Source organism: Manduca sexta, chromosome 17 (assembly GCF_014839805.1).
Source record: "Manduca sexta isolate Smith_Timp_Sample1 chromosome 17, JHU_Msex_v1.0, whole genome shotgun sequence".
In the NCBI taxonomy this organism is placed as follows: Eukaryota; Metazoa; Arthropoda; class Insecta; order Lepidoptera; family Sphingidae; genus Manduca; species Manduca sexta.
Window position 1 is genome coordinate 938,447 of NC_051131.1, and position 27,700 is coordinate 966,146.

General features: G+C 36.1%; 2 protein-coding genes and 2 non-coding genes across 4 annotated transcripts in view; 3 read left to right on the plus strand and 1 right to left on the minus strand.

The window, feature by feature from the left end:
• Positions 1-17,907, minus strand: part of LOC115451500 (hemocytin) — a 63,687-nt gene extending 45,780 nt beyond the window's left edge. Inside the window, 24 exon segments of the mRNA XM_037439762.1 lie at positions 1,002-1,180; positions 1,739-1,889; positions 2,532-2,650; positions 4,732-4,868; positions 5,675-5,845; positions 6,144-6,363; positions 6,654-6,742; positions 6,958-7,150; positions 7,405-7,600; positions 7,954-8,191; positions 8,511-8,612; positions 8,777-8,843; positions 9,052-9,176; positions 9,437-9,599; positions 9,840-9,982; positions 10,718-10,872; positions 11,296-11,510; positions 11,722-11,762; positions 11,969-12,160; positions 12,705-12,928; positions 13,568-13,727; positions 15,115-15,161; positions 16,399-16,704; positions 17,663-17,907. Coding sequence (XP_037295659.1) covers positions 1,002-1,180; positions 1,739-1,889; positions 2,532-2,650; positions 4,732-4,868; positions 5,675-5,845; positions 6,144-6,363; positions 6,654-6,742; positions 6,958-7,150; positions 7,405-7,600; positions 7,954-8,191; positions 8,511-8,612; positions 8,777-8,843; positions 9,052-9,176; positions 9,437-9,599; positions 9,840-9,982; positions 10,718-10,872; positions 11,296-11,510; positions 11,722-11,762; positions 11,969-12,160; positions 12,705-12,928; positions 13,568-13,727; positions 15,115-15,161; positions 16,399-16,704; positions 17,663-17,757 — 3,728 coding nt within the window. The 5' untranslated portion in view covers positions 17,758-17,907.
• On the plus strand, positions 353-425 carry Trnaa-agc. Its single transcript has one exon. It is a non-coding gene; the product is annotated as a tRNA-Ala (tRNA).
• On the plus strand, positions 512-584 carry Trnaa-agc. Its single transcript has one exon. It is a non-coding gene; the product is annotated as a tRNA-Ala (tRNA).
• Positions 17,908-18,520: 613 nt separating the features above from the next.
• LOC115451508 (kinesin-related protein 10) lies at positions 18,521-23,155 on the plus strand. Its single transcript, XM_030179855.2, has 3 exons — positions 18,521-18,618; positions 19,917-20,072; positions 21,709-23,155. Exons 1-3 carry the CDS (start codon positions 18,577-18,579, stop codon positions 22,873-22,875), a joined length of 1,365 nt encoding a protein of 454 aa, XP_030035715.2. The 5' UTR covers positions 18,521-18,576; the 3' UTR covers positions 22,876-23,155.
• The last annotated feature ends 4,545 nt before the right edge of the window (positions 23,156-27,700 follow it).

The following is a 27,700-nucleotide window of genomic DNA, read 5'->3' on the forward strand; positions in this document are numbered from 1 at the left end:
CTCTATATCTCCTAAAAGGAGGGAGAAAGTAGTCCAGTGACATACCTGAATGTAGAGATCTAGCAACCAGATTATGGTGATGAAAATTATTTTTCTGCTATAACTCAAATAGCTGTTAAAATTAATTTTATAACGTATAATATTTTTTAATACTGTAAATATCATATAACTTATATTGATTAAGATACATCGATATTGTGTTGATGCAGTAACCAGTTAAATTACTTTAAAATCGACTTGTCTTGAAAATTACATAATAATAATATAATGTAACGCATAAGATAGAGCACAAATTTCTTAATTGATGTCGAAATTAAGAAATATAACCATTAATTCGACCACTTTCACATCAGGGGGCGTAGCTCAGATGGTAGAGCGCTCGCTTAGCATGCGAGAGGTACCGGGATCGATACCCGGCGCCTCCAACTTCCCTCATTTTGTTACTTTTATTTCTCATTGCATTTTATTGATTATCATATACTATACGTTTTATTTGACAGTTTCTTCATCAGGGGGCGTAGCTCAGATGGTAGAGCGCTCGCTTAGCATGCGAGAGGTACCGGGATCGATACCCGGCGCCTCCAACTACCCTAATTTTGATATTTTTTTCAACTGGTGCAATTTATTGATTATCATATACTATTAGTTTTATTTGACAGTTTCTTCGTCAGGGGGCATAGCTCAGATGGTAGAGCGCTCGCTTAGCATGCGAGAGGTACCAGGATCGATACCCGGCGCCTCCAACTACTCTTTAGTTCGTTTTTTGAAAATCTATTAAGAGAACCTACATAAGACCAATACTTGAGTTGTGTACATGTTAGGGGGCGTAGCTCAGACGGTAGAGCGCTCGCTTAACATGTGCAAGGTCCTAGCGCCTCCAACCAACTCTCTTTTTTTTTCTTTAAATACCATTTATAGAAAGTACCCATAACTACAATTAACAACAATCTTAAGATCATCTCGGCTTAGTTTCTTAAATAAAAGTTGTCATCAGCACATACCATTTATTGCACTCCTCCTGCATGACGTGTCCATCAGGATAACTCCTGCCTCCGTGATGGCAGGGGCACTCTGTCGCCAGGACGCACTTCTTAGACACTGTTTCTAACACATAACCCTTCTTGCACTGGCAGCCTGGACGGCATTCAGCAGTTGTTGACGATGGCGGAAGATGCATGTTCTGAGAAATAAAACATTTTATATATGGTATTGTATATTATAGGCATAGGTATCTCAATCAAGATGTGAGCATTCGGAGGGATTGAATCTATAAAGGAGACCAACATTAGGCAGGGAGCTTATCATAATATCTAATCTAAAATGTTTTAGCAATAAAGATGATGAAGTGTATTGAAGAGGGATCATTTCAAAAAAACATCAAAATGTCATCCCTGGGAAGGCATAAAGACATGATTCTATGTATGTAATAATAACAATATCAGCTCTTATTATATACTGTTCCACTACTGGGCACGGGCTTCCTCTACTCCTGAGAGGGAAGGCCTCTAGGCCTTAGTCCACCACGCTGGCCTAGTGCAAGTTGGTAGACTTTAAACACCCCCAAATTTCTCATAAAATTCTAAGGTATGCGTTTCTTTAACAAAGAATACACACATAACTCTAGATAAGTCGCAGATGAGAGACCTTTAGTTATAAACCTGCGGACATTCGTCTCGGTCGGCCATTTCACCCCCAACTAAGCTATCCCCACTTTCTATGTATGTGAAACATATCTCACCTTGCAAGTAAGAGGTTCAGCGATCTCACAAGTGGTGAACTCCATGTTGTTGCTCGCGCTGCAGTTGGTTCTCAAGTCTTCGGCTGGAGGGTAGTTCTGGATCTCCTCAGGAGTGGCGGGAGCACAGTCCCAACGGGCTCCCACACACGTGCTGTGTAAAAGGAGAGAGCTTAGCTTATAGAGCTATGCATGGTTTTATCGGCAACATCCATGGATGAACCCAACTAGTGGAGAAGAAGGGGGAGTATGTATTTTATAAACAATTATTTTGACTAAATCAAAGCAAATTAACAACAACAAAATGTATTCAATGTAACATTATAAGCCCTTAACTACTTGGTAATTTACTGGCGAAGACTTGTAATTAGCATAGGACTTTATCTTGTGTTTAACCTCTACTGATGTAAATTGTAAATATTCCTAAAATAAATAAATAATGTATTAAATCCCAAATATCAAGGGGGGAGCGCGGTAAATGTTATCTTACAAAAGATTAGAATGACGTGCTTATTTCGTAAAGACAGTAAAGTTTCCCTCTTGGAAAAGAGTAAAATTGTATTAGGTCTAAAAGCTGCAGAAAATGTTTGGGATAGTCAGGCCTCGGCATTAAAAGACACCAAGGGAGCCACGCTTAACCAGTATTCTTTCCTTTATTACTTACGACTAGGTGCTACACTAATCGAAAATACCCTTCCTTAGATACTCTTTTTAAAGCATTTTTGAATAGTCATGACGCTGCCACCGTTCTGAAAGTATCATAGGTTTCAAAATTAGTGTACTAGTCGGTACTTACCAAAGTTCTCTTTCTCGCTTTCCCGCTCTGACTTCTTTGTACCCGGCATTGAACTGCAGTCCTTTGTGATAGCAGGGGCAGAGTCCCACTGGCACGCACACCCCGCTGTCGTCTAACAGCTAAGAAACATATTGTGTTTAGAACATAAAGTCTCAGTATTATTGGTCCCTTCATCTCAATCTTATAATATAACTAGCTTTTGCCCGCGGCTCCGCCCGCGTTATAAACTTTTTCAGGTTAAAGTTTTCCGTTATAAAAGTAGTAGTTTCCCGGGAGCCTATGTTCTTCCCAGGGTCTCAAACTGTCTCCATACCAAATTTCATCTTAATACGTTGGGTAGTTGTTGAGTTTAACACGTTCAGGCAGACAGATGCAGCGGGGGACTTTGTTTTATAATATATTTTTGTAGAACTTTTTAAGAGGAACAATCCCGTCATATATCATTGTTGCATAACTCTAAGCGTTTACGCAGCGCACGCAACGGAAGCTCTCAAAACTAATAAATTGTCCCCATTTTTGCAACATGTTTCATTACTGCTCCGCTCCTATTGGTCATAGCGTGATGATATACAGCCTATAGTACTCCACAAATAAAGGGCTATCCAACACAAAACGAATTTTTCAGTTCAAACTGGTAGTTCCTGAGATTAGCCATTACTGCTCCGCTCCTATTGGGTATAGCGTGATGATATATAGCCTATAGCACTCCACGAACAAAGGGCTATCCAACGCAAAAATAATTTTTCAGTTTGGTTTGGTAGTTCCTGAGATTAGCCATTACTGCTCCGCTCCTATTGGGTATAGCGTGATGATATATAGCCTATAGCACTCCACGAACAAAGGGCTATTCAATGCAAAAATAATTTTTCAGTTTGGACCGGTAGTTCCTGAGATTAGCCATTACTGCCCCGCTCCTATTGGGTATAGCGTGATGATATATAGCCTATAGCACTCCACGAACAAAGGGCTATCCAACTCAAAAAGAATTTTTCAGTTTGGACCGGTAGTTCCTGAGATTAGCCATTACTGCTCCGCTCCTATTGGGTATAGCGTGATGATATATAGCCTATAGCACTCCACGAACAAAGGGCTATCCAACGCAAAAAGAATTTTTCAGTTTGGACCGGTAGTTCCTGAGATTAGCCATTACTGCTCCGCTCCTATTGGGTATAGCGTGATGATATATAGCCTATAGCACTCCACGAACAAAGGGCTATCCAACTCAAAAAGAATTTTTCAGTTTGGACCGGTAGTTCCTGAGATTAGCCATTACTGCTCCGCTCCTATTGGGTATAGCGTGATGATATATAGCCTATAGCACTCCACGAACAAAGGGCTATCCAACGCAAAAGAATTTTTCAGTTTGGACCGGTAGTTCCTGAGATTAGCCATTACTGCTCCGCTCCTATTGGGTATAGCGTGGTGATATATAGCCTATAGCACTCCACGAACAAAGGGCTATCCAACGCAAAAAGAATTTTTCAGTTTGGACCGGTAGTTCCTGAGATTAGCCATTACTGCTCCGCTCCTATTGGGTATAGCGTGATGATATATAGCCTATAGCACTCCACGAACAAAGGGCTATCCAACTCAAAAAGAATTTTTCAGTTTGGACCGGTAGTTCCTGAGATTAGCCATTACTGCTCCGCTCCTATTGGGTATAGCGTGGTGATATATAGCCTATAGCACTCCACGAACAAAGGGCTATCCAACGCAAAAATAATTTTTCAGTTTGGACTGGTAGTTCCTGAGATTAGCGCGTTCAAACAAACAAACAAACAAACAAACAAACTCTTCAGCTTTATATAATAGTATAGATATGACAGATCTTATATACATATATTTTCTTATGTGTAAGAAATTGTAAATGACTAACTTTATGGAACTTAAAATTGAATGTCTAGGTTTAATCGAATTGATGTTATGACTACTTGCTAGCAAATGTAAAAAAAAGGAATAGTGAGTGAAGAATAATTTACAAGAAAATGTATAACATTTTTCGTATATCAACATTATCAGTACTTAATAATTTTTATAATAATTCACTAACGGCAATTTTTAAACGATCCCAATCTTAACCTTCCATCGAATCTCGAGAATAAGCTAATCAAAATAAGTTATCTGTAAGTACGTAAAAAAACTTTATTCCGATTGGTCCATTTTGAAGATAGATAGAGTATTAGAACCGAGATGAACTAACTTGTCCAGTAGGGCAAGCGCATCCCTCGACACAGCTGGGCTTGCAAGTGCCGCTCGCCGCCAGCGCCGTGTCCGAGCACTTGCGCAAGCAACTGTCCGCGCACACCGTGTACTCCTGACCGCCGGTGCACGACAGTTCTGTGGAAAGAGAGTCAACTTATTATGGAGGAAATTCTGTAACGCCAAGAGATAGCCAATAATTGTAATGTTGAAAATAAGGGCATAGAACATTCTGAAAAACTTTGATTACATTTCTGACACCGTCATGGAAAATTAAGTCATGGTTGTCGATCCAATCTATGAAACTTACATACTAGTCATCCAGCAAATCTCTTTAAGTGTAAAAGGTATTCCGCTGTGAGTCATTCGTAACTATGGCATAACCAACAATTACCAGGTATCACTCATTGTTGGGATATCAGCCACTCTCAGTAGAGAAATATCCATACAATATTTCACTTTCTAACGGCTTACTTTTGCGAGACTTTTAAATCGGTAATTGTATTCAATGTGTGGCGGTACAGTTAGTGCAGATACCGCCATCTTGTCAACATCGCCGGAACTGCACGAGGATCGATGCAGTGACACAACTGGAGTGATAATCACAAAGCAATCACGATAGATGGCGACATCGATTCTGAATCACGCTTGCACAATTTGCGCGACGTGCAGCATATATACCACCTCCGAATAGGAACTGTCGGAGGGACCGCGGCCGGTCACAAGCAACATCTGCCTGACTGGGAATCTTTCCCTTCCATAGAGGAACGCAACCATCTGTTCCTCCACAGCGGTGTTTACCTTAATGCTGCTAAAAATGTTTACTATTAATTTAAAGTAAATAAATAAAAGTGAATAGATTCCCTTTTAAAAATGTTCACCCTTCATCACCAGTACCGTAACTAAGACAGGCAGCAGTATAAAATTTGTCATAAAAAACTCACCGCACTCCTTAACGTTGTATCTCCACTGCACCATCACGCCAGCCTTGGCGCAGGCCATGGCGTAGTCTCCGAGGATGGGGCACAGGCAGCGCGTCACGTCCCCGGCGCATGCGCACATATCGTACAGGCAGGACTCGTAGTACGGCTCCACGTCCACGTACCAGTGGCATGCTATAACAAAACATTAATGGTGACCGAAAAAAGAATTGGTAAAATTTCAGGATACTGCCTTGCATTTATTGTTCAGAGAGGTCAATTTGCCCAGAAAAGTGTAAGCAAAAACATTATGTCTTTTGCACTAGTTGGTGAATACTAATTACGTACAGCGTTCTGCTATAAAAAGTGAAGACTTTGCCCTAAACCACCACTAATAAACCTATGCCTTATAAAAAAAAAATTGAACACTTCATCAAAATCAACAGCAAACAATACTATTCCATATTTCATATAATATAATATAGGTACTTACACTCAAACAGCTTGCTCTTTAACTTGCTGCAATATTTCTCGGCGGCTTCTTTGTTCTCCACGTTGGCCTTGCAGGGATGCTCCGGTTCCTTCGTGTCCACGTCGAGACAGAACTCCCTGGTCTTCCATTTGTTGGCAAACGCCAGGACTGATTGCTCTACATCGTTCTCCGGTGTCAGGAAGTCGTCTTTTTGGTTCAGGTTGAAGGTGCCGCAGAGACCCTGAGAAGATGCATTTTAAAATAAGCATAGAACTGTAGAATTTATGTCAGTAAATCATTAGAAATAAAAAAGAAATTTAAGACAAGAATTATATGCTTAGAGAAAAAAAAAATGCAAAAATATAGAATTATAACTATAGAAAAAAAATCATATAAGAGAAAAATAAATTGCGGAATAAACTGTAATAGAGATAGGATAAATATATACAAGAGAAAATAGAACTAAAAAAATAAGAAGTAGAGTTCACAATTCTCCGTGATTCTGTTGCTGTTAATAAGAACATAGCGTACCTTGGTCTTGTCGTGGAAATCTGGAGGCACGTCGACGAACACACGAGTGTTGCCGTCCCACCAGAGATCCACTTTATTGGGCAGTTGTACTGAAACAAAAATAAATGGAATTAAAACAGTCATACTTAGAACCAAACAATTCTTCTCTTGGTTTTCAATTTTCAGCGAAATTAACAGTAATCTGTAATGGGAATAAAAATTAATCTATCCTACTAATAGATAATCCAGACATGAGTTTAAAAATAAAGGTAATTTTTTGCCATACCTAAAGCTTACAATAAATAGAAGATAATCACAAACTTACCAATAAGGAAGAGAGAAGACGCAGCTCGTATCCTGATATCTCCTATCACAACGGGCAGCGTAGAGATCTCCTTCCCATTAGCCAGGACGAAACCACCCTGCTTCAGATGGATGTTGACTCCATTGTACGAGAGACTGACGGCCTTAGTGCACGACGGCTTGCCTTCCGCTGTGTAGGGGGCTAGGTTCATAGCCTGGAGGACAGAAAAAATATTCCAGATGTTTCTAGTACGTTAGTGAAAATGGTAGAGTAAAATAAACAAAATTGATGTTACTCTACAAGCTTTCGTAGCTAACATGTCCAGCAGTAGTTGCTGGAGTAACTTTAGCAGGAGTCAATTTATTAGTAGAGAATTTCTTAGAAACAAGATTACGGCATACAATACGACTTCCATTAATTGAATTTCAACTTTAACTTCTTTGTGATTAATTTGGTTTTACAACATACCTCGGTGATAGCTCCTGAGCACGCAATGTTTTCCACTTCAATATTGACGTCACCAGAGTTGAAGAGAGTGTAAGTGCAGCGGCCCATGAAGTTGTACCGCAGCCCGTCGAACGTGGTGTAGTGGGGGTCGCCCACGGCGCTGCAGCGAGCACCACAAGGGACCTGCGTGCAAGTCCACTCGCCGGCCTGGCAGGTGCTGTGAAAATATTGACAATTCAGCCTTTGTTTGAGAGGAACAATGAAGAACTTAAAATTAATGGAAAATCTATATACAAAAAGATTTTAGATCGCGAACTCTTTGGAGATATCAAAAAAGAAGAAATTGGAAAGAAGCGACGCAGGCACATTAAAGATGACTACATCCCTTTCAATGGCTAGACAAAAGGAATAATATTTTTATAATACTAAGAAACGACATATCTAAACTAAATTTACGAGTATATATTTTCGAAACAGAAGAACACCGTAGGTATCTTTAGGCGCCACATAAACCATTGACAATACAGACATCAATTCAACATTATAATCTGAACAAGCAAATCCACTTACCAGGTGTTGCAATCCTTCGGCAAAACAGTTCCAGGTTTGAAGCTCTTGTTTCTCAAACGGCAAGGACACTCGGATTTCGGAATGCACCGACCTCCTTCTAACAGCAAACCCTCGGGACAGAAGCAGCCCTCGACGCATGAGGAGTTGTCTGCCTTGTTCGGGGGCGAAGGGAACGCGCAGCTGGGCTGGACGTCCGGTCCGCATGATTTGTACAGTTTGCCATCGGGACATGATATTGCTGTAAAAAATCGTTTTATTATTGTTTATTTAAGATCAGAAATAACGTGTATACGTTATTTAAAATGTGGTAAATTATAAAAGAGAATTAAAAAAGGAAATAATCCATTTTAATGTTCTCATTGGATATAAAGAATTAGAAAAAATGTTTGGAGAACTTCGATGACTCCTGTTTCAAGAGGTGACAGGATAGTAAAAGTTTTCCTACAAATCTTTCAAACTTGAAGAGCGAAACTGTAACTTAATCTCTACCACATAAAGCCATGTTTTGATTGCTAACTGCAGACTGTACAAAATTATAGTTGACACAATGAACTCACGGCAAGTGTCAGCATCACGCCAGTTCTTCATCTCCTCTACTCCGTGACGCAGACATTCCTTAGCGTACACCGACACTGTGCTGCAGGCACATTCTTCTGGACCTGCATAAGACCTCTTATGAGATTCACGTACTTGTTCAAATATGCTTATCACATTACGACTGTAATGAAATATAATCAGATTTACCTACTTCACGAATGAGCATAATTTAATCCAATATTTTATCAATATCACAATATTTCAACCAAATTTTAGCAGCACTTACTGAGGCTAGTCGTACACGCGCAGTAGTCCCACTGACAAGCTTCGAGCAACATAGACACGTCCATTACCTGTAAAAATCGAAAACATCTTACTTTCTTCTCAATATTTGGCAGAGCACTAACATAAAGAACCTAAACTTTGACAATACAAGGAAACCGTACAATTTAATAGAATACAATGAACTATGGAATAATTGCTATATTTGACAAGAAATGAAATCGTTTCCTCGCTACCGTATTCTCTGTCCTAAATATTACGTAAATTTTATAGATTTACCTTTGAACACTTGCGGAATTTCTCTTTGGTGAATATTTTAGTGCAGAACTGCATGGCCCTCTTCATGTCATCGTCAGATTTAGATGCGCAAGCGCTTGTCTCGGTGGGATTGCTGTCGCATAAGTCTGTGGACAGAAGAAACAAACTAATTTCTTCGACTAAATAAAATTAATTTTGGTAGTATTTTTTCTTTTCTTAATTCGAGTCTAAAATGTTTTTTTTTATTCCAAATATTTACTTATAATATTTAAATTAATTTACAATATTAATTCTAACTGTACCCTTTCTACTATTTCTGGATCTTTCTCTTATCAAATAAATATTACTTAAAAATTTACCATTTTAGTAATTTACATTACCAAGTACTTAAATTTCAGTTACGTACCTCCAATTTTGTTGATCTGCCAGGAGGACGCCAACACTGCCTTGGTCTTCGCAATGTTACCGTCTTTGGTGACGAGGTCGTTTTCAGGGTTTCCATCCAGTCTACCGCAAAGACCTTCGGTGTTGTTCCACAGCACGACAGTGCCTTCTATTACGACTATGTTCTACAAAAGTAAAAAAATGGTATCATGTGGTGTCCATGTTTTTATCTATATAAAAAGCGCCATTAACAGTTGAACTATGGTAGGTACATATAAGAACTTAAACTAACGCAACTTAGAATAAAATTCGCGTCGAATTGATAACCTCCTTCTTTTTTTGAAGTCGGTTAATTATAAATTCAGAATAAAGACAGCATAGGACATGATATTAAATTGTACAAAAATAAACATTTCAGAACATACGTTCATATCCCATTTGATGGTGACTCCCATGTTGTCCAGATTGACCTGAATATAGTCGCTGGGCATCGCCACGCGGATTCCAGGGAGAGATGCTGGGATTGGAATCAGACGACGGGTGGTTCTGAACACTACTGACCCATCCTCTGTGGAAAAAGACAGATTTCTGTATTTTCTTCGACCATCAACACAAATAATAACAAATAACACCTAGCCCTGAATCAGTAGTATTATGAGGTATCCAAAATTATGAAAGGCTTCATTCACGGATCACTATAACTAGAAACAAATAGTTGGAGATAAATGCTTCTTGTAATCAAAGAATTAAACCGATAGTCACTATGTTTACCATATTTATAGACATAAGTACTTCTAGTGTCTGGTTCTTGTAACGTCTTAGTAAAATGATATCTGAAGCTTAGCATAAATAAAAAACAAGATAAATCAATCATTTACATATAAAAGATAATTCAATAATTTATGAAATAATTTTAATCTATCTACATTAAAAGAAAGAACAACCTGCACCTTCCCTTTTACATTGGGGACGGGATAGCGGCTAAGGAAGAAGTGGAACTTATGAAGAAAAAGGAAAGAAATATATTAACATTACACGGACAGAAAAAGCTACAGTCGATGTTAGCTATGATAATAAAAGTCCTGGACAAGCTGACCTATCAGCCTTTCACCACCTAAGAGATAACGACACAAAAAAGGAAGGCAGAAATAAATTCCGGGCTTATTCTTTTCGTCAGTAATTGTCTATTTGACATAGTACACTGTATTAGTAAACATTACGTTATAACATAGGTCAATGCAATTCTGCTTTACAACTGAAAAGAAGCACTTTAGTTTATGGAATAATAACGATAATGCCTTACCTCCAACAGCCAGGATATAAGGCTTGTCTTCCAAGTAGATGGTGAGCTCGCTGGGACAGTTAACCGGTGTCTTACAATCTCCATGCTTCACGGCAATTTTGAATTTATGCTCCTTAGAGTCTTGTACTAACACGTGTTGGCATGGTGATTCGAAACTGAAACAAGGTTAAATATAGTAGTCGTAAGTATATATAAGATCTAGAAATACAGTGCTCGGCAGTAAATTATATTAGCTTTAGAAAGAGATAATCAGTTAGTTTCGGCTTCATAGACCTTCCCTATCACATATTTAGATGTAAAGAATTTGAACACATGCATTCTATAAATAACAACTAAATTCTAAGAGATTCCATCAGCATCATCATAAGCTATGGCAGGGTCTATCGGCCTACTCAAATAGACTTCAATCCTTTAGATTCGTTATTGTAAGCTAAGGGCGAGTATGGTATGCATTTTATTGATACTAAGCACTGTAGCTCGGCGACTCTAGGAATAGCTAAGTTATCTTTAACCCACAAATATTAATAAGCTAATTAAGAATTGGAAATCGAAAATCTTCTATTGTAATTAAACCATACCTATAAATCACTCCATCAAAAGTCTTGTAATGCACTCCAGCCCAGGTCATACAGGTCCCTCCTTTAGGCGTTAGGTCTTGTACAATAACTTGAACTTTCTTCTGACTCTCAGCGTAGGTGTGAGGGTATTTTGTGTTGCGCAGGGTGTCGATCACTTGCGTGCTGGTGACGTTGTGGCTCTCGCTTGAGGTGTCCGTGTGGATGTCCGTTCGATGCTGGAGATGTAAGACGAGATAGTTATGGTAGACTTATAATAACTACTAAGGAATTTAAACTTAACAGGGTTATGGGTGACGTTGTATTGAATAATGAAGTATAAACAGTAATAACCTCCATAGAAGGTGTTAAAGAAAGTACTTACGGAAAACATAATATTATTAACATCCCAAATCAACTCAAAAACTGGAATATTCAAAAACAACATACCGTAGATATCTGGTTGCTGGGTGTGATGATCACGACATCGTCTGTAAAAAAAGACCACTACATCACAAAACTGGAACTTTAAAAAGTTAATATTCAATTCTTTCTTACTCCACTACACCATATCAGTGGCGTGGTATCCAAAGGTATCGGCTGAGAGAGAGTTTCCTTGGTAGCAATTGGAGTCACTCACCAGTCAACACATTCCACCCCCTTTGAACCTCAAATCTGATGATAATAAGATACTCACTGAACACGCAGTGCGGTATAGGCTGTGGCTGGTAGATGCCGCTTGCGTAGGTGCAGGTGTAAACCTCAGCTGGAGGAGTGCTGTAAGTAGACCCTGGGGGACAGTTCAACTTGCAGCTGAACTTCTCCGAGTCGCCGAAGCACTTGTAACCGCCGTTGAAGGCAAGCTTGCGGATGTCGCACACGTTGGTCGCTGTGAGGAGAATGAAAAGTAGATAAACACTTTTTGGAGAAAATAATGGATATTATCACCAAAAATCCCGGATACACTTCTAATTTTTTAATATTTGTATAGATTATTGCTTATATTGCGCGTGCAAGAGTTTGTTTCTGACCTAAAGTGACATGTCGTCTCTGCAACGAAATCTCTTAGAGTAGCAGTAGTGGGATTTTAGGGCGTATAAACTCAAAATTACGTTTATTTTTTTTTCTTGCAAAACACACGTTTTTATTTTCTATCTGCGGCTTAATGTAATTTATTGTTAAGCGTTATTTTTAAGAAGATAACTAGATGATTTGTAACGTTATGTATATTACTGAAAACCACAATTGAATAAAGAAAAATTTGACCATAATCAAATTATTAAAAAAATTCGACATGAATCCTCACGTAACAACGTAAAATATTAACAAAGTTAACATAATCAATAAAGTAATATTTTCTCCTCTGTAAGTGTGTTAAAACCAGAACTCTGACCCCAAATTTCATCAGGATGTAATCAACGTAAATTTCTTACCATACTGGCACTGAGGTCCTCTATAATCAGACGGGCACTGGCAAGTGTTGAGGGCGAGACAGACGCCGCCGTTCAGACACGGAGGGTTGCACTCCGGCTCGCAGTCGGGGATGCTGGTGAAGTCCGCGCGGGTGGGCGTCCACTGACCGTCCGTGCACCGCATGTTCGCCACGGTCGAGCCGTCGATGAAACGATAGCCTTCCATGCAGGTAACTGTACACAACCTAGAGGAGAAGTTATATTGTATAATTACATTCAAACTGCTGTTAGACAAGCTTCTGTAAAAGACCCAGCCCTGTACCTTCACGTTCTTTTGAGTACATTTACAACACATATCGACATTTTTATAGCTAAGTTGTGATCTAATTCTTCTCTGTCGTAGTTGCGACATTTATAAAAAGAAAATTTTACTACTTCTTTCTAACGGCTAGTGTTGTCATTAAAGGTAGCAGTCCAAATTACTTCTCCTAAAATAATATTATCTTGTAGCAGCTCTAGCTTTAACAATAGCGATGTTTATTTTGTACTAATAGAATTTAATTAACTGCTATTTTTTATTTCACTGTACATCGTTGGTCACAAAGGTGTTAAGACGTAAGCTCAGTAAGAAATTCTATATAAATCATGGGGGCAACACATTATCATTGTAGACACAATGCAGCTGTGGCCTCTTTTCTTATAAAATCTTTACATTTATTCTTATTACAAATTATACTTCTGCTCATTTTGTTGGGAGGTGAATTTAATAACATATGTGGAGATTATGAGCAATATGTATTTTTAAGTATTTATGTAATTTAAAATTCTATTAGTCTGTAAGCCTTTCTAAACTGATCAAAAATAGAAGATAATAAATCCCTTACTCTGAAGAGCATTTCCTCATGGAATTCATCGGTAGCGGTGGGTACGAGAGGCATGGCTTCTTCTCGAACTCGCAGTACTTTCCATAGTAGTTGGCGGAGCAGAGACAAGTATTCGTGTCCACGCAAATACCCGTGTTCTTGCATTCAGGATCGCATTTAGCTGTAACAAAACCCATTAATATAATAAAGGAACATTGACGCGTAAGTAAGAAGGGTTAGTTATTACTGATTAGTGCTGGCGTTAGTTAAAAAACATAACTTACCAACAAATAAAAAAAAATATTTATTAATTGTTGAGCCTTGAATATGAATCGCTCGCGTTATACTTCCAAAACATTTAAATAACTCGAACGTGGCAGTAGTTAACACGAGTCTATAGTCACTCTTAGAGCTCTGAGAGATTATAAATTCGTTCTTACAAGTACAACCCCAATGTCATATTTATCTATTTTGACTGGCGAGGAACAATCATCACCTCTCATCCGTGGACCCTCTATCTGGATCTTACTCTGCTTACCATCAACATTTCGATCGCTTTGACTAGCTTGTATAAGAAAACAAAACTATAAAATCTATACACACGACAGTTTGCCCAACAAGTTTGCGATACATTTAGTCGTAGTAGAATATATTTTATATCCGGCCGGATAGAGAGCATAAGGTATTAAAATCCCCTATAGTGGCCCACGTAAGTGTCGCGTTCCAGGATCAGGCTATGTATAACCGGTTCGAACAGGCTGGGATAATTGTGTTGACTACCTAGGAGTCATCATCTCTCGTAAGTCAACATTCTATTGGATCCCACTCAACTTACCATCAGATGCAGTAGGGTAACGTGCCCGTATAGAAGAAAAAATCCCGAGTTTACATCCTTGACCAGCACGTTCATTTATCAGAGACATTGAAGATTTAGGTCGTTATAAAAATAAATAAAAAAAAAAACATGTAAATCGCTGGACGGACGTGCGCGAGCTTAGATTTGCGTTAGCTTCCGCTGTGATAGATAGCGCCCCACGCGTCATGATAATCATGCCCACGTATAGACCACATCTAATTTTATATCCACATATATATGAATTTTAAAATTAATTTACAATTTGATTTTAAATATCTCTTCTAGAACCTTTTCACAACATAAAAGTCCTAATTCGCACTTAACAAAAATAATATGCTTAATCTAATTTTTTTTATCTATATTTATTTCGGGGTTTTATCCATAAGGACATGCCAACCCCATCGGAAATTATATTAATACAAGCATAATAAATGAAAATATATTAAGTACATATATTATGGGATAATTACATATGTAAATTTTAGAATTTTTAATTAGCTTTAGAGCTAATCATCATCACTAATCTAAATTTAAATTGCTTACAATGTTAATCCAGGATTAGGTCTATCTGTGTGACAAATCTCGTCCAAAGGAATGGTCCAAATACTTTAAATAGTTTCGGCATTTAGTTCTAACTGAAGATCAGACTGCCAAGACAAAAGTCGCAGCTAATTATCAAAATATTCCGAAAGTGAAATTGAAAAATACTTACGCTGGAATGCCTGGTTTGCGTTATTGTAGAACTGTTGGTAGTTGGGTCTGAAAATAAAAAAAGGATACTCTCTGTACTGTGAAAAATATAAATCTAATATAGGGTGGTGTAGCCGGTTTGCTGGCCTTAGTTTTCGGTCATTAAACAATCATATCCTAATAATAAGAAATGCTCACATTACTAGTGTATAAATCATTGATTAATTCTTATCAATAATACCTCCTTAAATTTATAGCATTTTAATGATCGAATTTTCTTGCTAGTGTACCTTGGAAATGAAGCTACGCACATGTTCCACAAATTAAAGAAAAAATACGGTTCGCGAGTATTTAGCAAGGTAAATAATGAAGATGTTTAATATATAAAGTTGAAGAATTTGCTTATTTGAAAGCGCTATTCCCAGGAATTACTGAACCGATTTTGATTTTCATTCCAGTAATATGAAACTACATTCCTCCTGACTGCTATCTACCTTCTAATCTAGTCTATCCCTGGAAAATATTTATTCCGGAAAAACTTACGCATAGGCGGACCCGCAAGCAAAACCTAGTGATATAAGTTCATTCGGATCAGTATTAGGGGTAAGATAGTAAAACGCAAAAATGCCGCAAAACTATGTTTTTTTTTATTAGCCATATAGGTAACGCCGTTTGTTTTTATACCCTATCTGATGCTACGACCAAGAAAATGAGTGCTATGTGCAGTGGAAAAAAGGTGGATTTCACTCTTCTTAACTGATCTGGACTACTTGATTTAGAAGCTTTAGAGCTTTAGAAGCTTTATTAGACCGTAGTCCGAACTTAGTCTGCGAACGTCCGATTTTTCTAAGCGTTTTAAATTTCTATAAAGTAATTATCACCTATTTTTAAAGTTCCTAAGAAAAACATTAAAACTATTTTTCGGATTTTATCGCGTTTTCAGCAATTGCCCATATAGGACAATGATGGAACCTGTTTACCCTTTTCAGAGTGCAGCGTAATGTACCTATTGTGTTTAACAATTTATAAATGTAGATAGTAGTTCCTATTTCATCATGAAACTACGTACTTATATCTTTCAGGGTTTAATCCGGGTTATTTTTTTCGAGTTAGACAAAAAGCCCTTCGACAAGCGAACGAGTTTTCACTTAAGGTCGGTTTTGGCGTCTAAATAATTATTATTCTATTATTAATTTTGTTAATCAGCAATATAAAACTGTCAACCTATATACTTAACTTTAACTATTTTAATTTACTGAATATGTTCAGATCTTTCTCAGATAAAAATAGTAATATAAAAACTTACACTTCGCCAGAATGTGAGTGCCAAGACCTGGTCTCAGCATATCTAGGGGATGTGACCCAAGGGTATCCATAACCGGGTGTCGGGCTTCCATACCCGCCTCCTGCGTCTCCGTAACCAGGTCCGCCGTACCCGGGACTCACATATCCGGTATCACCGCCCCCGTACCCGTGTTTCCAACCTCCATACCCGGTTTTAGTACCCGAGAAAGTTTTTGTGCCTGAATATGTTTTGGAGTGGCCGGTTTTCGCGAAGTTGTGATGTTTCAAATACGGAGGCACGTACGCAGGCGCTTCGGCGTCCGCTTGGCTGAAAATAAATATATTTCCAATGATCTATGAACTTAAGTACTTAGTAATTAAGTAGTAATTGGAGGATATTTACTATCAGATATATTATGTTGTTTTATGTGTGGATTTAAATGTTAAAAATGCAACAAGGTGAAAACCCGCCATAGTGACCCACGTATGGGATTAGCCTGTATATCCGGTTCCAACAGGCCGGCATAATTGTGTCGATTGCTGAGGGGTAATCATCGCTCGTCAGTCGATATTCTATTGGACCCCACTCCATTTACCATCAGGTGCAGTCGGCTCACCTTGCCGTGCAAGTATTAAAAAAAAATAGTAACTGTTACGCATTCACGGCTTAACTATTAATTCGATTTTGATGAAATTTAGTTCTAAGGAACCATGAAGCATAGAGAAGGATTTATAGGCTGCCATATACTCGAAAAATATATAGTATGACCTGTATACCGTTAGAAGTTAAGGACGCGGGCGGAGCCACGAGCAAAAGCTAATAATATAAAATTCTAACACTATTCATTAATGGATTCATAGTGGTCCTCATGTAAATAAATAAATAAAACTGAAATATTTGTCATTTAAAATAGTTGCTGGGTTACTTTTTCTTCGCAGTAATTCAAAAGGGAAATTATTATAAATAAAACGTAACTTATAATATGCAGGGCAGGAAAATCGAAATATAAACAAATAGTAACTGGGTGTTTACCTTTTTTAAAAAATGGCTTGAATTTGCTATTTATAGTATTTTAGGCTGCGTGCAATAACATATTTTAATCTCATTTATTTTATTTTGGAGTAACGGAATTTGAATTTGGAATCAATATACTTAAAGGATTATGTTTTTTTTCTAATTGCAAAAAAAAAATTAGAAGCGCAAATATACTGACGATTTTAATGAATATTTAACTAGACAAATTCTTAATATGTCAAAAAAAAGATATTGACAATTAATTACTTACGAATATTGACTGCCCGAGGATGCAGGAATACCGTACCCCGCATCACAGACATAAAGTCCAAATACCAAAATAAAAGTTTGTATAAACCAATCCATTTTTAATTATATTTCATATAATTAAATTAGTAAAGTACTAGTTGCCGCGGACGGCAGAACCGAACTGATTCCTGAAATGCTGAACCGTTTAACGTTATCTTCTATATTATATAAATTCATAACGCCATCCTCTGATTACTGGAAATTTATCTTAATTCAGGATGCGCTGTCCGCTGCCTTTATTTTAAAAATAAATCCGTCGTTAGTCACTACGCAAAATATGAGAAGATAACAATTTCTTATCCATAACTAGCTACCTAATGTCATTTTATAAGTAAATCAATAATGAATGGTATTGTTAAAAATGATAGTATTTTTTATATTATGTTTGTACATAATTTTAATATTTGTTTACACTTCTTGTACAACAAAGTATAAAGGCGGACTAATACCGAAGACATTCTGTACAGAGAGTCAACCTAATACTTAGATACTACATATTCCGACCTAACATAATATCTATTTTTATCTTACTAGCTTGAACTGTATAATCAATTCAGTCGTTATCGCAATATACAAACAATGAAAAATCTTAGAAATCTGACGTCGTATACAGGCTTATCCGCATGAAAATTAAAATTTCTCGATATACCATATTTCAAAAGTCGATCATACCCTGAGAAAAATCAAGAAATATATTTAAAAAAATATCATCACAGTATTGAATAATTATAAAATAATGAAAGGCTGTATGATTTTTTTTCCTTGGACAGAAAAAACATCAAATGAATTAAGCGCGCCAATGCATGTGGGTTATATTTTTTAAGTATAAAAGGTACAATAATCCTATCAAAATTATCTTCTTTACGTATAAATAAAATGCCACGGAAGAGAAGGAAGAATATTTCTGTCATCAAACAGGTTTGTAAATATCTCCAAAATCTACGTATCTAAATGTGTTGTGGATGCACTTTTAAATAGTTGCGCCTCAGTAGGATTCAATTTAATTCTCGTGTTAATAACTTTAACAATTTATATCGCATAATTTTATTTATTTAAGCATTTATAAAAATCATACTCAAAATCCAATAAATTTTATCATTTACCCCGAGTATTTAGGCCACTATTTGTACACCGTAAGCGGGATTAGCCTAGTTGAGAGCGGAGTGTTCGCAGTTTAAAAAAACAAGGGCACGCACATCTGTGTTTTTTAAGGTTATGTGTGTATTCTTTGCGAAATATCTCTTTAAAGGCAAAGGAAAACATCGGGAATAAAACCTGCCGACCTGAGCAGTTTTGTATAAGAGTTTTGGGCGTACTTAAAGTCTGCCAATTCGCACTTAAGGCCAGCATGGTGTATTTAGGCATAATCCCACTCAATTGTAGCGGAAGCTTGTGCCCAGCATTGGGATTGTATATAATACAGGGCTAATACTATTAGATATTCGTACACATGTACAGATGATACTCTTAATTTTACGGCGACACTACCCCGAGACTCTTGTACAAAATCACACGCGCTCAGGCTTTTTATGTTTGAAGGGGTAGGCAGTGGCGCAACTAGTGTAAACTTTTCGATATGTTTTGCATAGATTAGTTGTCAGTTTGATTACCTTAATAAATAACTATAAAACTGACTGCATGGGAGGCGTAGCTGTATTGCGTGCACGATACAACACTCCGAGGTCCCAGGTGACAGGTTTGAATCTCGGGTCGGGCAGCGACATTGCCTTTTTCTGTTCAGTACCAGTTAAGGGACTGTAATTTGTTCTTCTTGTACTTTTTTTATTGTTTTGAATGTTGAGACGAGCTTGCCGTTTGCCTGATAGTAAGCGATAAGCCCCTGAACAGTAGAAAGACAATCAGCACCTTGAATTACAAACTATTGATATTTATATGAAATCTTGTCTTATTATGTCCAGTAGTTTCACTGGCACAATGTTCTTCAAAGTTGAACGCAACAGTGACTACACACTGCTTAACGGTAGAAATAGACATTACGGTGTTACCTTCCCAGACGGACTCTCAAATATGAGTCATTTACCACCAGTAACCCTTCCCAGGCGGACTTTTACATATGACGCACTTACCACCAGTAACAATAATTTAAACACCCAAGGCAAGTGGATAGTCTAGTTGTACTTACCTACCCTTTCGAGATAGAGGCGTGAAGTTCGTGTTTTGTTTGTGTAACTACAAAACATGACTGTCATTTACAGAAAAAAGCTATTGAGACGAGACTAATTCAAATAAGTCTCATTATGGACGACTATGTATATCAACAAAGAGAAATATCTCAGTGCGACGCTACATCGTATATTGAGGAAATTTCTTTACTTAAAAGCAAGTGCAATAACGACTCTAGAACTCTACAGGTAAGTTTACTTTAAGAATTTTTTTGTAGAGCAATTGTCGATGAGCTGAAATTGTAAAATCTAAGACAAGTATCTGATGCGCGAATGTTTGCTGCAAGTTTGAATGTTGTGGAACAGATTGTCCCTTGACTTGATACCTACCGCCGATCTTAAATCGACTCTCAATCTCACAAAACTTCAGATCCAAGATAAATAGTTGCAGACCATCCAAATCCGTGCCCCTTCGATTTACAGGGAACTTTCGTTGAACTACCACAATTTATTTTTACAAGAGATTTTTTTTGTGTTTATCGACTTGCAATGGTATCCCATAACCTATTACAGTGTTTACTTCAGCGGCCAATTATACAACTACGCCGAGGCAGCGCTAGGCAGTTCGTAGTTATCCAAAGTTCGAATCGAAACATAATAAATTAGCATTAAGTACAAATTTATAAAAAGATCTATATCGTAGTTACGTTTGCTTTGTAATTATTAGTTGGTAGATTTAAGTTTTAATTTGTCTTTTTGTATAATATCAACATTGCGTACTAATTTGTGAGTGTTGTGTACTATAATTGGTACACACATCAGAATGTGACTTTATTACTTTTATGTTATAAACAAGAAACGTGTGTACTGTTGGAGAACCATATTTAAATAAATAAAATAAATAAATTGAGGTACCTAATATTGCTACTGTTAATGGGCAGAGGTTATGCTTACCATCTGACTAGCGACTTGCCTGTCTCGAATGTTTCAAACAATCTATCTAAATATCTGAAATATCGTAAAATACTAGCCTTTGCCTGCTGCTCCGCCCGCGTGAATAAGCTTTTTCGGGATAAAAAGTAGCACTCAGGAATAATGTAGATTCCTATTAGTGAAAAATAATTCAAAATCGACTTAGTAGTTCCTGAGATTAGTGCGTCCAAACAAACAAACTTTTCAGCTTTATACATTAGTACAGATTGTTTTTTAATCTTTTAGAAGAAATAATTAAATCTATGTCCACTTGTAAAATTACTTACTTTAATATATTGGTCCTATTTAGTACTTACTCAGTCTAAACTAGGAATAAATGCAATCAGTATAAATTTCCGCTTTCCGCTCTGACGTACCTATTTTCAACTTAATAACCATTGTAAACACTGATAAACTTTTAAATAACTAATATAAAATTACCATACAACGAGTTTCTCGAAACAATATATTTTTCCATCAGCAAATGGCGCCAGATTCGCTCGCAGGATGTGTTATTCTCGGCGGATATAGATACAGTGCCCGACAGGATCTTCTTGGAAATCCATTTTCCTCTTAGATTACACGCCCTATTGACCTATATATACAATGCCATTCTCTTGGTATAGCAATTGAAACATTATGGCATTTTTTGGGTTTCAAACTGTACGCAATTTACCTTAATTGCCTACCATTTAGGGAGCTCGCAAAAATGCTCTGAAAACTGCAACAAGTAAAAATACTTAGATACCTATGCAGTTACATTTATTTAGTTTATCAATCACTGGAAAGTGTTTTATCGCACCTATAGGCAATACGTTGTTTAACAATATAAAGTGATTAATATATTTTGAATCCTTAATATTTCGGGGTTTAATTAAGAAAAATGTTATTATAGTTAACTATATAATTACAGGTTATTGAAAAATTAACACGATGTATGAAAGCTATCATAAATGAACATAGAAAAAGAACAGAAAATGACTATGATTTAAACAATGAACAAATTACATCCAAAGCGGACTCTGAATCTACGGTAGCGTCTCAAATAAACTTTGATAAAAATAACTTTACCCAATCAATACCTGAAGAAATTAACACAGTTCCAAGAGAAATAAATCATTGCAATGACATTATTGATTTATGCGAAGAAATTAATCATAAAGATTCCCAAGATACGAATAGCATAATCAATAATAATGATGGAAACAAATATATCTCAGAATTGTTTATAGTACATTCTAAAGATAAAGACAATTTTTCTGCATCATCTCATATAGATGATTCTAGAAGTATGTTAGATAATTATCAAGACGTATTAAGTCAAGATTTATTTACCATGCACACACAAGATGAAGATCAAAATATTGATACGGATAATTCTCAAAATACATCGAATAAAGAATTAATCAATGAAAAACAACCTTTAGAGAATTCTTACCCAAACATATCCAATTATACAGAAATGAATTGTTCTCAAAATATACTTTCCGACCACGATTTTGCTGACAATGACCTGTTGAATATGCGATCGCAGATAGAAAACACACCGACTTCCCAAAATATAATAAATCCGTGTAAAAGTTCTGAAAACCATGTCAAAATATTTCCTAAAGTTGGAGTTAATTTAGCAAATACAGATAAACTCGTAGAAAAAGACCATCTGGGATTAGTTAACGTCACAACGAACAAAATATCCGATCGTAATTTAGATAAGTTTGATATTCCAGTTAACTCTGTTTTGAAACCCGCTGCCAATATTACTGATACTCGTAATAGAGAAGTTACGAAGGCCAAAAAGGCTCCTCGGAAGAGAAAAGTAAGTACAAAATCTCAAGTAAATGACATAACCAAAGAGGTCAAATGTAAACCTAGGAAGAAAAAAGATATAAAACCAAGGAAAAATAATAATAAGGATGATAACTCAATTTATGAAAATTCTGTAGATTTGTCGTGGGTAGAAAACATCAAGTATGTAAGAGAAATATCCAAAGCAGAAAATCATACTAGAACAAAAGATTTGAGTCATAGTTTTTGGGAAAATTATTCATTACCTAATGATTGGGACGACGGTGAATTTTAATAAAATATAAATTTCAGTCTTATAAAAATTTCGCAAAGCTATGCTTAGTTAAAACACAATTTTACTCGATTAACTGTAAGTCAAAACCCTCCATCTTGCCTCTTAATAAGGTTTAAACTAAGAACCGGTGATGTTTTTGACAGCTATTTAAGCAATTCTTAACCACCTTTTAACGCTAACACAAGATTATAAGTAAGACTGAATATTGGCAATTAATGTATCGTAAGAAAGACGCCTAAAGAGAAGATATTACAAATGTTTGATTTAAAAATATAGTTAAAAATATAATAAATCCTACTGACATACTTAAAAATTGTTTTATTTTCATACGTAACAAATAACTCTCCATAAATTCATAAGTTGATAATTTTAGTTCTGTCCTCCCAGATTAAGGCCAAAACCGATTAATAATCCTAAAATACACAATTGACATTGAGAAATTACATAGGGCATTGACGCTTTTAACAACGGAAACTAGTTATCGTCAGTGATAATAGTTTGTACTTTGCTAAATTTAAATACATGTTATTATTTATAGATATGAATGAATGAATCGCTCGTAGTCAAATTACGGCCATGGGGGCCAATATCAATAAAGATCAGCCAGGTACGCAAAATATATTATAGTGCACAAGTGTGTACAATACACAGGTGCGCTCTCTGTTCCTTCACTCTCATAGTCGGGAGGGACAGCAAACCGAAGAGAGATCAGGCGCGACCAACGACTTTACGTACTTTCCGAGGCACGGGGGTATGTCACCGATAATTTCTTGGCTCCAAGCTGGGACTAAGTATTTTTTTATTTTTGTAAGTAGACCCTCAGAGTCCGCCCCGTGACCACAAAGGCTGCAAAAGAAACGTCGAAAGAAAATTAAGTTATAAAAACCAAGATAAAATCCGCAAAATAGTTTAATTTCAACGTCTAATATTCGCGTAAACATAAGACAATCGGATTTGTCGTGACGTAAGAAATAGAAAAATCTATGCGACCACAGTATGACATCCCTTGAAGCTTCGTAGCTTCCGCCTGCCGTCGCATCACCACCATATCTGAAGATTACATGAACCGGGATCCCGAGAAAGTCCAGACAGGTTGCCGCGTCACAGCAAGTCCCTTATTTTATTCCTATCTGTCTGTTTAGCATATATTTTATACATCAACACTGCAAGTTACCAAAACCGCCTATCTGTACAGTCCACTATAAACTAGATCAAATTGTAAGTGTTTTATAACCACCATATTTTTTGGTAGAACGGACGTTTCTAACCAGAACAGGGTAGAAATAAAATTAATATCACGATTCAAAATATTTAATAGTAAAGTGAAGATAAGGTATAATTACAATAAGAGTCAAAATATAATCTCAAGATCTTACATTTAAAGCAACGCATAGAACAATGTTGAAGGCATAACCTAATATCTACATAGTATATTATGTCAAATAAATTACAAACCAGTGTATTTAGTAGTATTTAAAATAATTTTAAATATTATTAAAAACTATACGTATAATAAAATCATACATTTTCCTTTTCTATACTGTAAATATTTTTGGAAAAAATAACGTGAAGAATAAGTAATAGAATATAAAACAACTTCTGATTTTTTTGTCTTATCTGACTGCTAATTAAAAAAGCCTGTAAAGGAATAGGGATCATGTTGGAGGTATATAAAAAATGTTCATAAAATCAGTTGTTACTATTTCAGCGTAATTCTAGTACAAATCGACGTCATATTCATGTCTAGAAGATACACAATAAATCTAATATTCTCTCGTACAAATATTTGTAGTACTAGGTAATGCATTCAAACACGTATAATACATTTTGCAACACATAAATGTAACAATAAACTTAAAATACATAGATAGAGTTTAGTATAAAAATATGAATATAGATAAATGTATATTCATATTTTTACACTCGTAATCAGCAACAGCGTCATTCAGACATCTTAGTCTTCAACGTAATGCATTACTGTTCTCTGCGCACCTTAGTTATCCATTACTCGGCAGTAAAAATACTTAGGGTCGTATGAACAGTCACACCTGAGTTCCACTCAAGTGCGATATCAACTGAGACGCTATCAAATTAAGAGCAGCATCTTAAAATTGTCGTTCAGCATCAACATCTCAAACGATATCTTAAGTCAGAGGGTATGACGGTTTTTAACAGCTGAGTTTTGTTTAACAGCGCCAACTCAGCTGACAACCTCTTAAATAACAACTTGAGCTTTGTTTATTAAAAATTTCAATACATTAAATGTGTACTTGAGATTTTACTCAAATGTGAGGTTGATTTATTGACGAACCTTACTTATCATAGAAAGAAAATCAGCAAGTCAGCGACAAAAAGTCATAGTGTGACAGAAACTATACTTCCCGAAGAAGTTTACCAATTATCGCTTCTTAAAGCTAATATTATAATATTCACTGCCGAGTATTGTATCTTTCTAGCACGATAATTACTGCTGAGTACTGTAAATATTTATGTACCATCATAACTGTCACACTCTGTTACTATTAATATAGTAAATAATTGTATTTTAAAACATTAAGTAGGCCTTAACATTTGAAACTACTCAATAATACACATAGCGACGAAAATACATTGAATCAAAAACACAACAATGATATACTGATAACATTTCAAACAATAAATGTGAAGGATATTTTTTGTGACAAATAACATTATATTATATTCAGCCTTACGGCCAATACAAATTCAACCTAGTGGTGTTTTTGCATAAAGTTTTATTTTATACGGCAATAACACCAGTTCCTTTCTCATAGCATGCGCCACAAATACCCATAAATATTAACAATGTCATCAAAAACCCAGAAAACAAACTATTGCAAGTTACTTCACTGCACTCGTCCCCTGGGATATTAAATTTTAACGGCCAGCGATCATATTGGCTTCAATAGCTTGTATACCATTTAACCATATTGCATTGACCAAATAACACAAATGCAAACAAGACAAAATATCGTTTACAGCTAGCCATGCAGGCCATTTCATCAAACCACACAATACTAAAACAACACGCCATTTTTCCTTTATGGAAGTTGGCAGAGATGTAGCGCATCCACATTTCGTGACCTACGTTATAAATCATATGATAAGAAGAGACTAAAACAAGATATTACAAAATATATATGTAGTATACATTGCCTTTACAATCGATGCCTAACTCAATACATTCAAATGCAACTTAAAATACTAAAAACAATGCATTACTTTTGTAATTTTAATGCATAATGAGCATTTGCTATATTTATTATTTATATAGGATATGCATAGTTAATACAATTACGTTCATATTTCCAAAACCTTTTCTTAAAAATGCAATTCTAAATGCCTTTACACAAAAATTACACATTTCTATTTTGATTTTAATATTAAATACCTCATGTATTAACTTGGAAGAATATTGTGATATTAATAAATGTATATTTAGCCACGAGAATTTATCATATTTATAGTTATGTCAACTCAGGATTGAAATAAATATGAAACAAAATTCGTTAATACTGTTTATGTATACGGAACATTACTTTAGTAAGCCCTATTGATTTCATCATGAACATAGACCTCTCTCAAAAATTTCCATATCGACCTATTGGAAGCGACCCGCATCCAGCGACCTCTTGCGACTTTTAGGTCATCTGTCCACCTCGTGGGTGGACATTCTATTGATTTATGAGAAGGTAAATCTAGCAAGCTAATCCAGGTTAACATTTCATAGATTCCCTTATAAGTATCCTCCTAATAAATTTACTATTAATCCGTGTTGGAATAATGTATGTTTTGTAACAATCTTTATTAAAAGTTAAATAGGCTGTAGAAACAATATTCTAAAGTTGATAATTTGATATTTTTATCGATAAAACCCTTATTTGTTTCTCAAGTATGTTATCGATATCTACACCATTATTATACGATATATATATATTACTAGCTTTTGCTCGCGGCTTCGCCCGCGTGAAGGTGTTTTCCAGGATAAAATTCCACTGTTTGATAAAAGTCTTGCTACATATTTTCCCGGTACTTATAGGTTCAAACTAATTTTATCCCCAATCTATAATTTCAGTTCAATCAGTCGAAAATCTAAGAACATTTATACAAACTTTCATCCCCTATTTTATCCCCTTAAGGGTAGAATTTATCAAAATCCTTTCTTAGGGGATGCCTACGTCATAGTAGCTTTATGCATGTAGTCTTAGCCCGATCCGTCCAATGGTTTGGGCTGTTCCTTGATATATCACTGTCAGTCACCTTTGAGTTATATATTATATTAACAACTGAAGTTAGCTAAAATTGAGTTTCTCGAAGCCGACCACTATTTATGTACTATGTATTTTGAGACTATGCAATTTTGTCGCGTTCGCGATTCACTTTCACTTTTGTTGAGTTTCAGAACGCGATATTAGATCCTCCAACGCGCACGCGAATTTGAACTTTATGCAGCGGTAATAAATTACAAATTGACTCTCCATTTTATTTAGAAAACGTTTGTATGGGAAATAGAAAAATGCTGTTTTGAGGATTTTCCCAGCAATTATTCGAATTTTTCTCACCTTTTAAATCTTCCCTAGACCTCCACGAATAATTCAAGACCAAGATAAGATAAATCCGTTCAGCCGTTCTCGAGTTTTAGCGAGACTAACGAACAGCAATTCATTTTTATATATATAGATATATATATATATATATATGAAGAACAAAATTTTAACATTTTATATTGTAAAAAGAATATTCTGGAGTTTTAGACATTTTGTATCCAATTAATTTCTGACTTTAATATCATTGAAGTAAAGATTAG

What these genes read in the sequence shown, in the direction of transcription:
- LOC115451508 (XM_030179855.2), top strand. Translation starts at nt 18,577, where the DNA reads ATGCCACGGAAGAGAAGGAAGAATATTTCTGTCATCAAACAG. An exon ending in ATATTTCTGTCATCAAACAG is followed by an intron (nt 18,619 to 19,916) that starts GTTTGTAAATAT and finishes TGTCATTTACAG; the next exon opens with AAAAAAGCTATTGAGACGAG. An exon ending in ACGACTCTAGAACTCTACAG is followed by an intron (nt 20,073 to 21,708) that starts GTAAGTTTACTT and finishes ATATAATTACAG; the next exon opens with GTTATTGAAAAATTAACACG.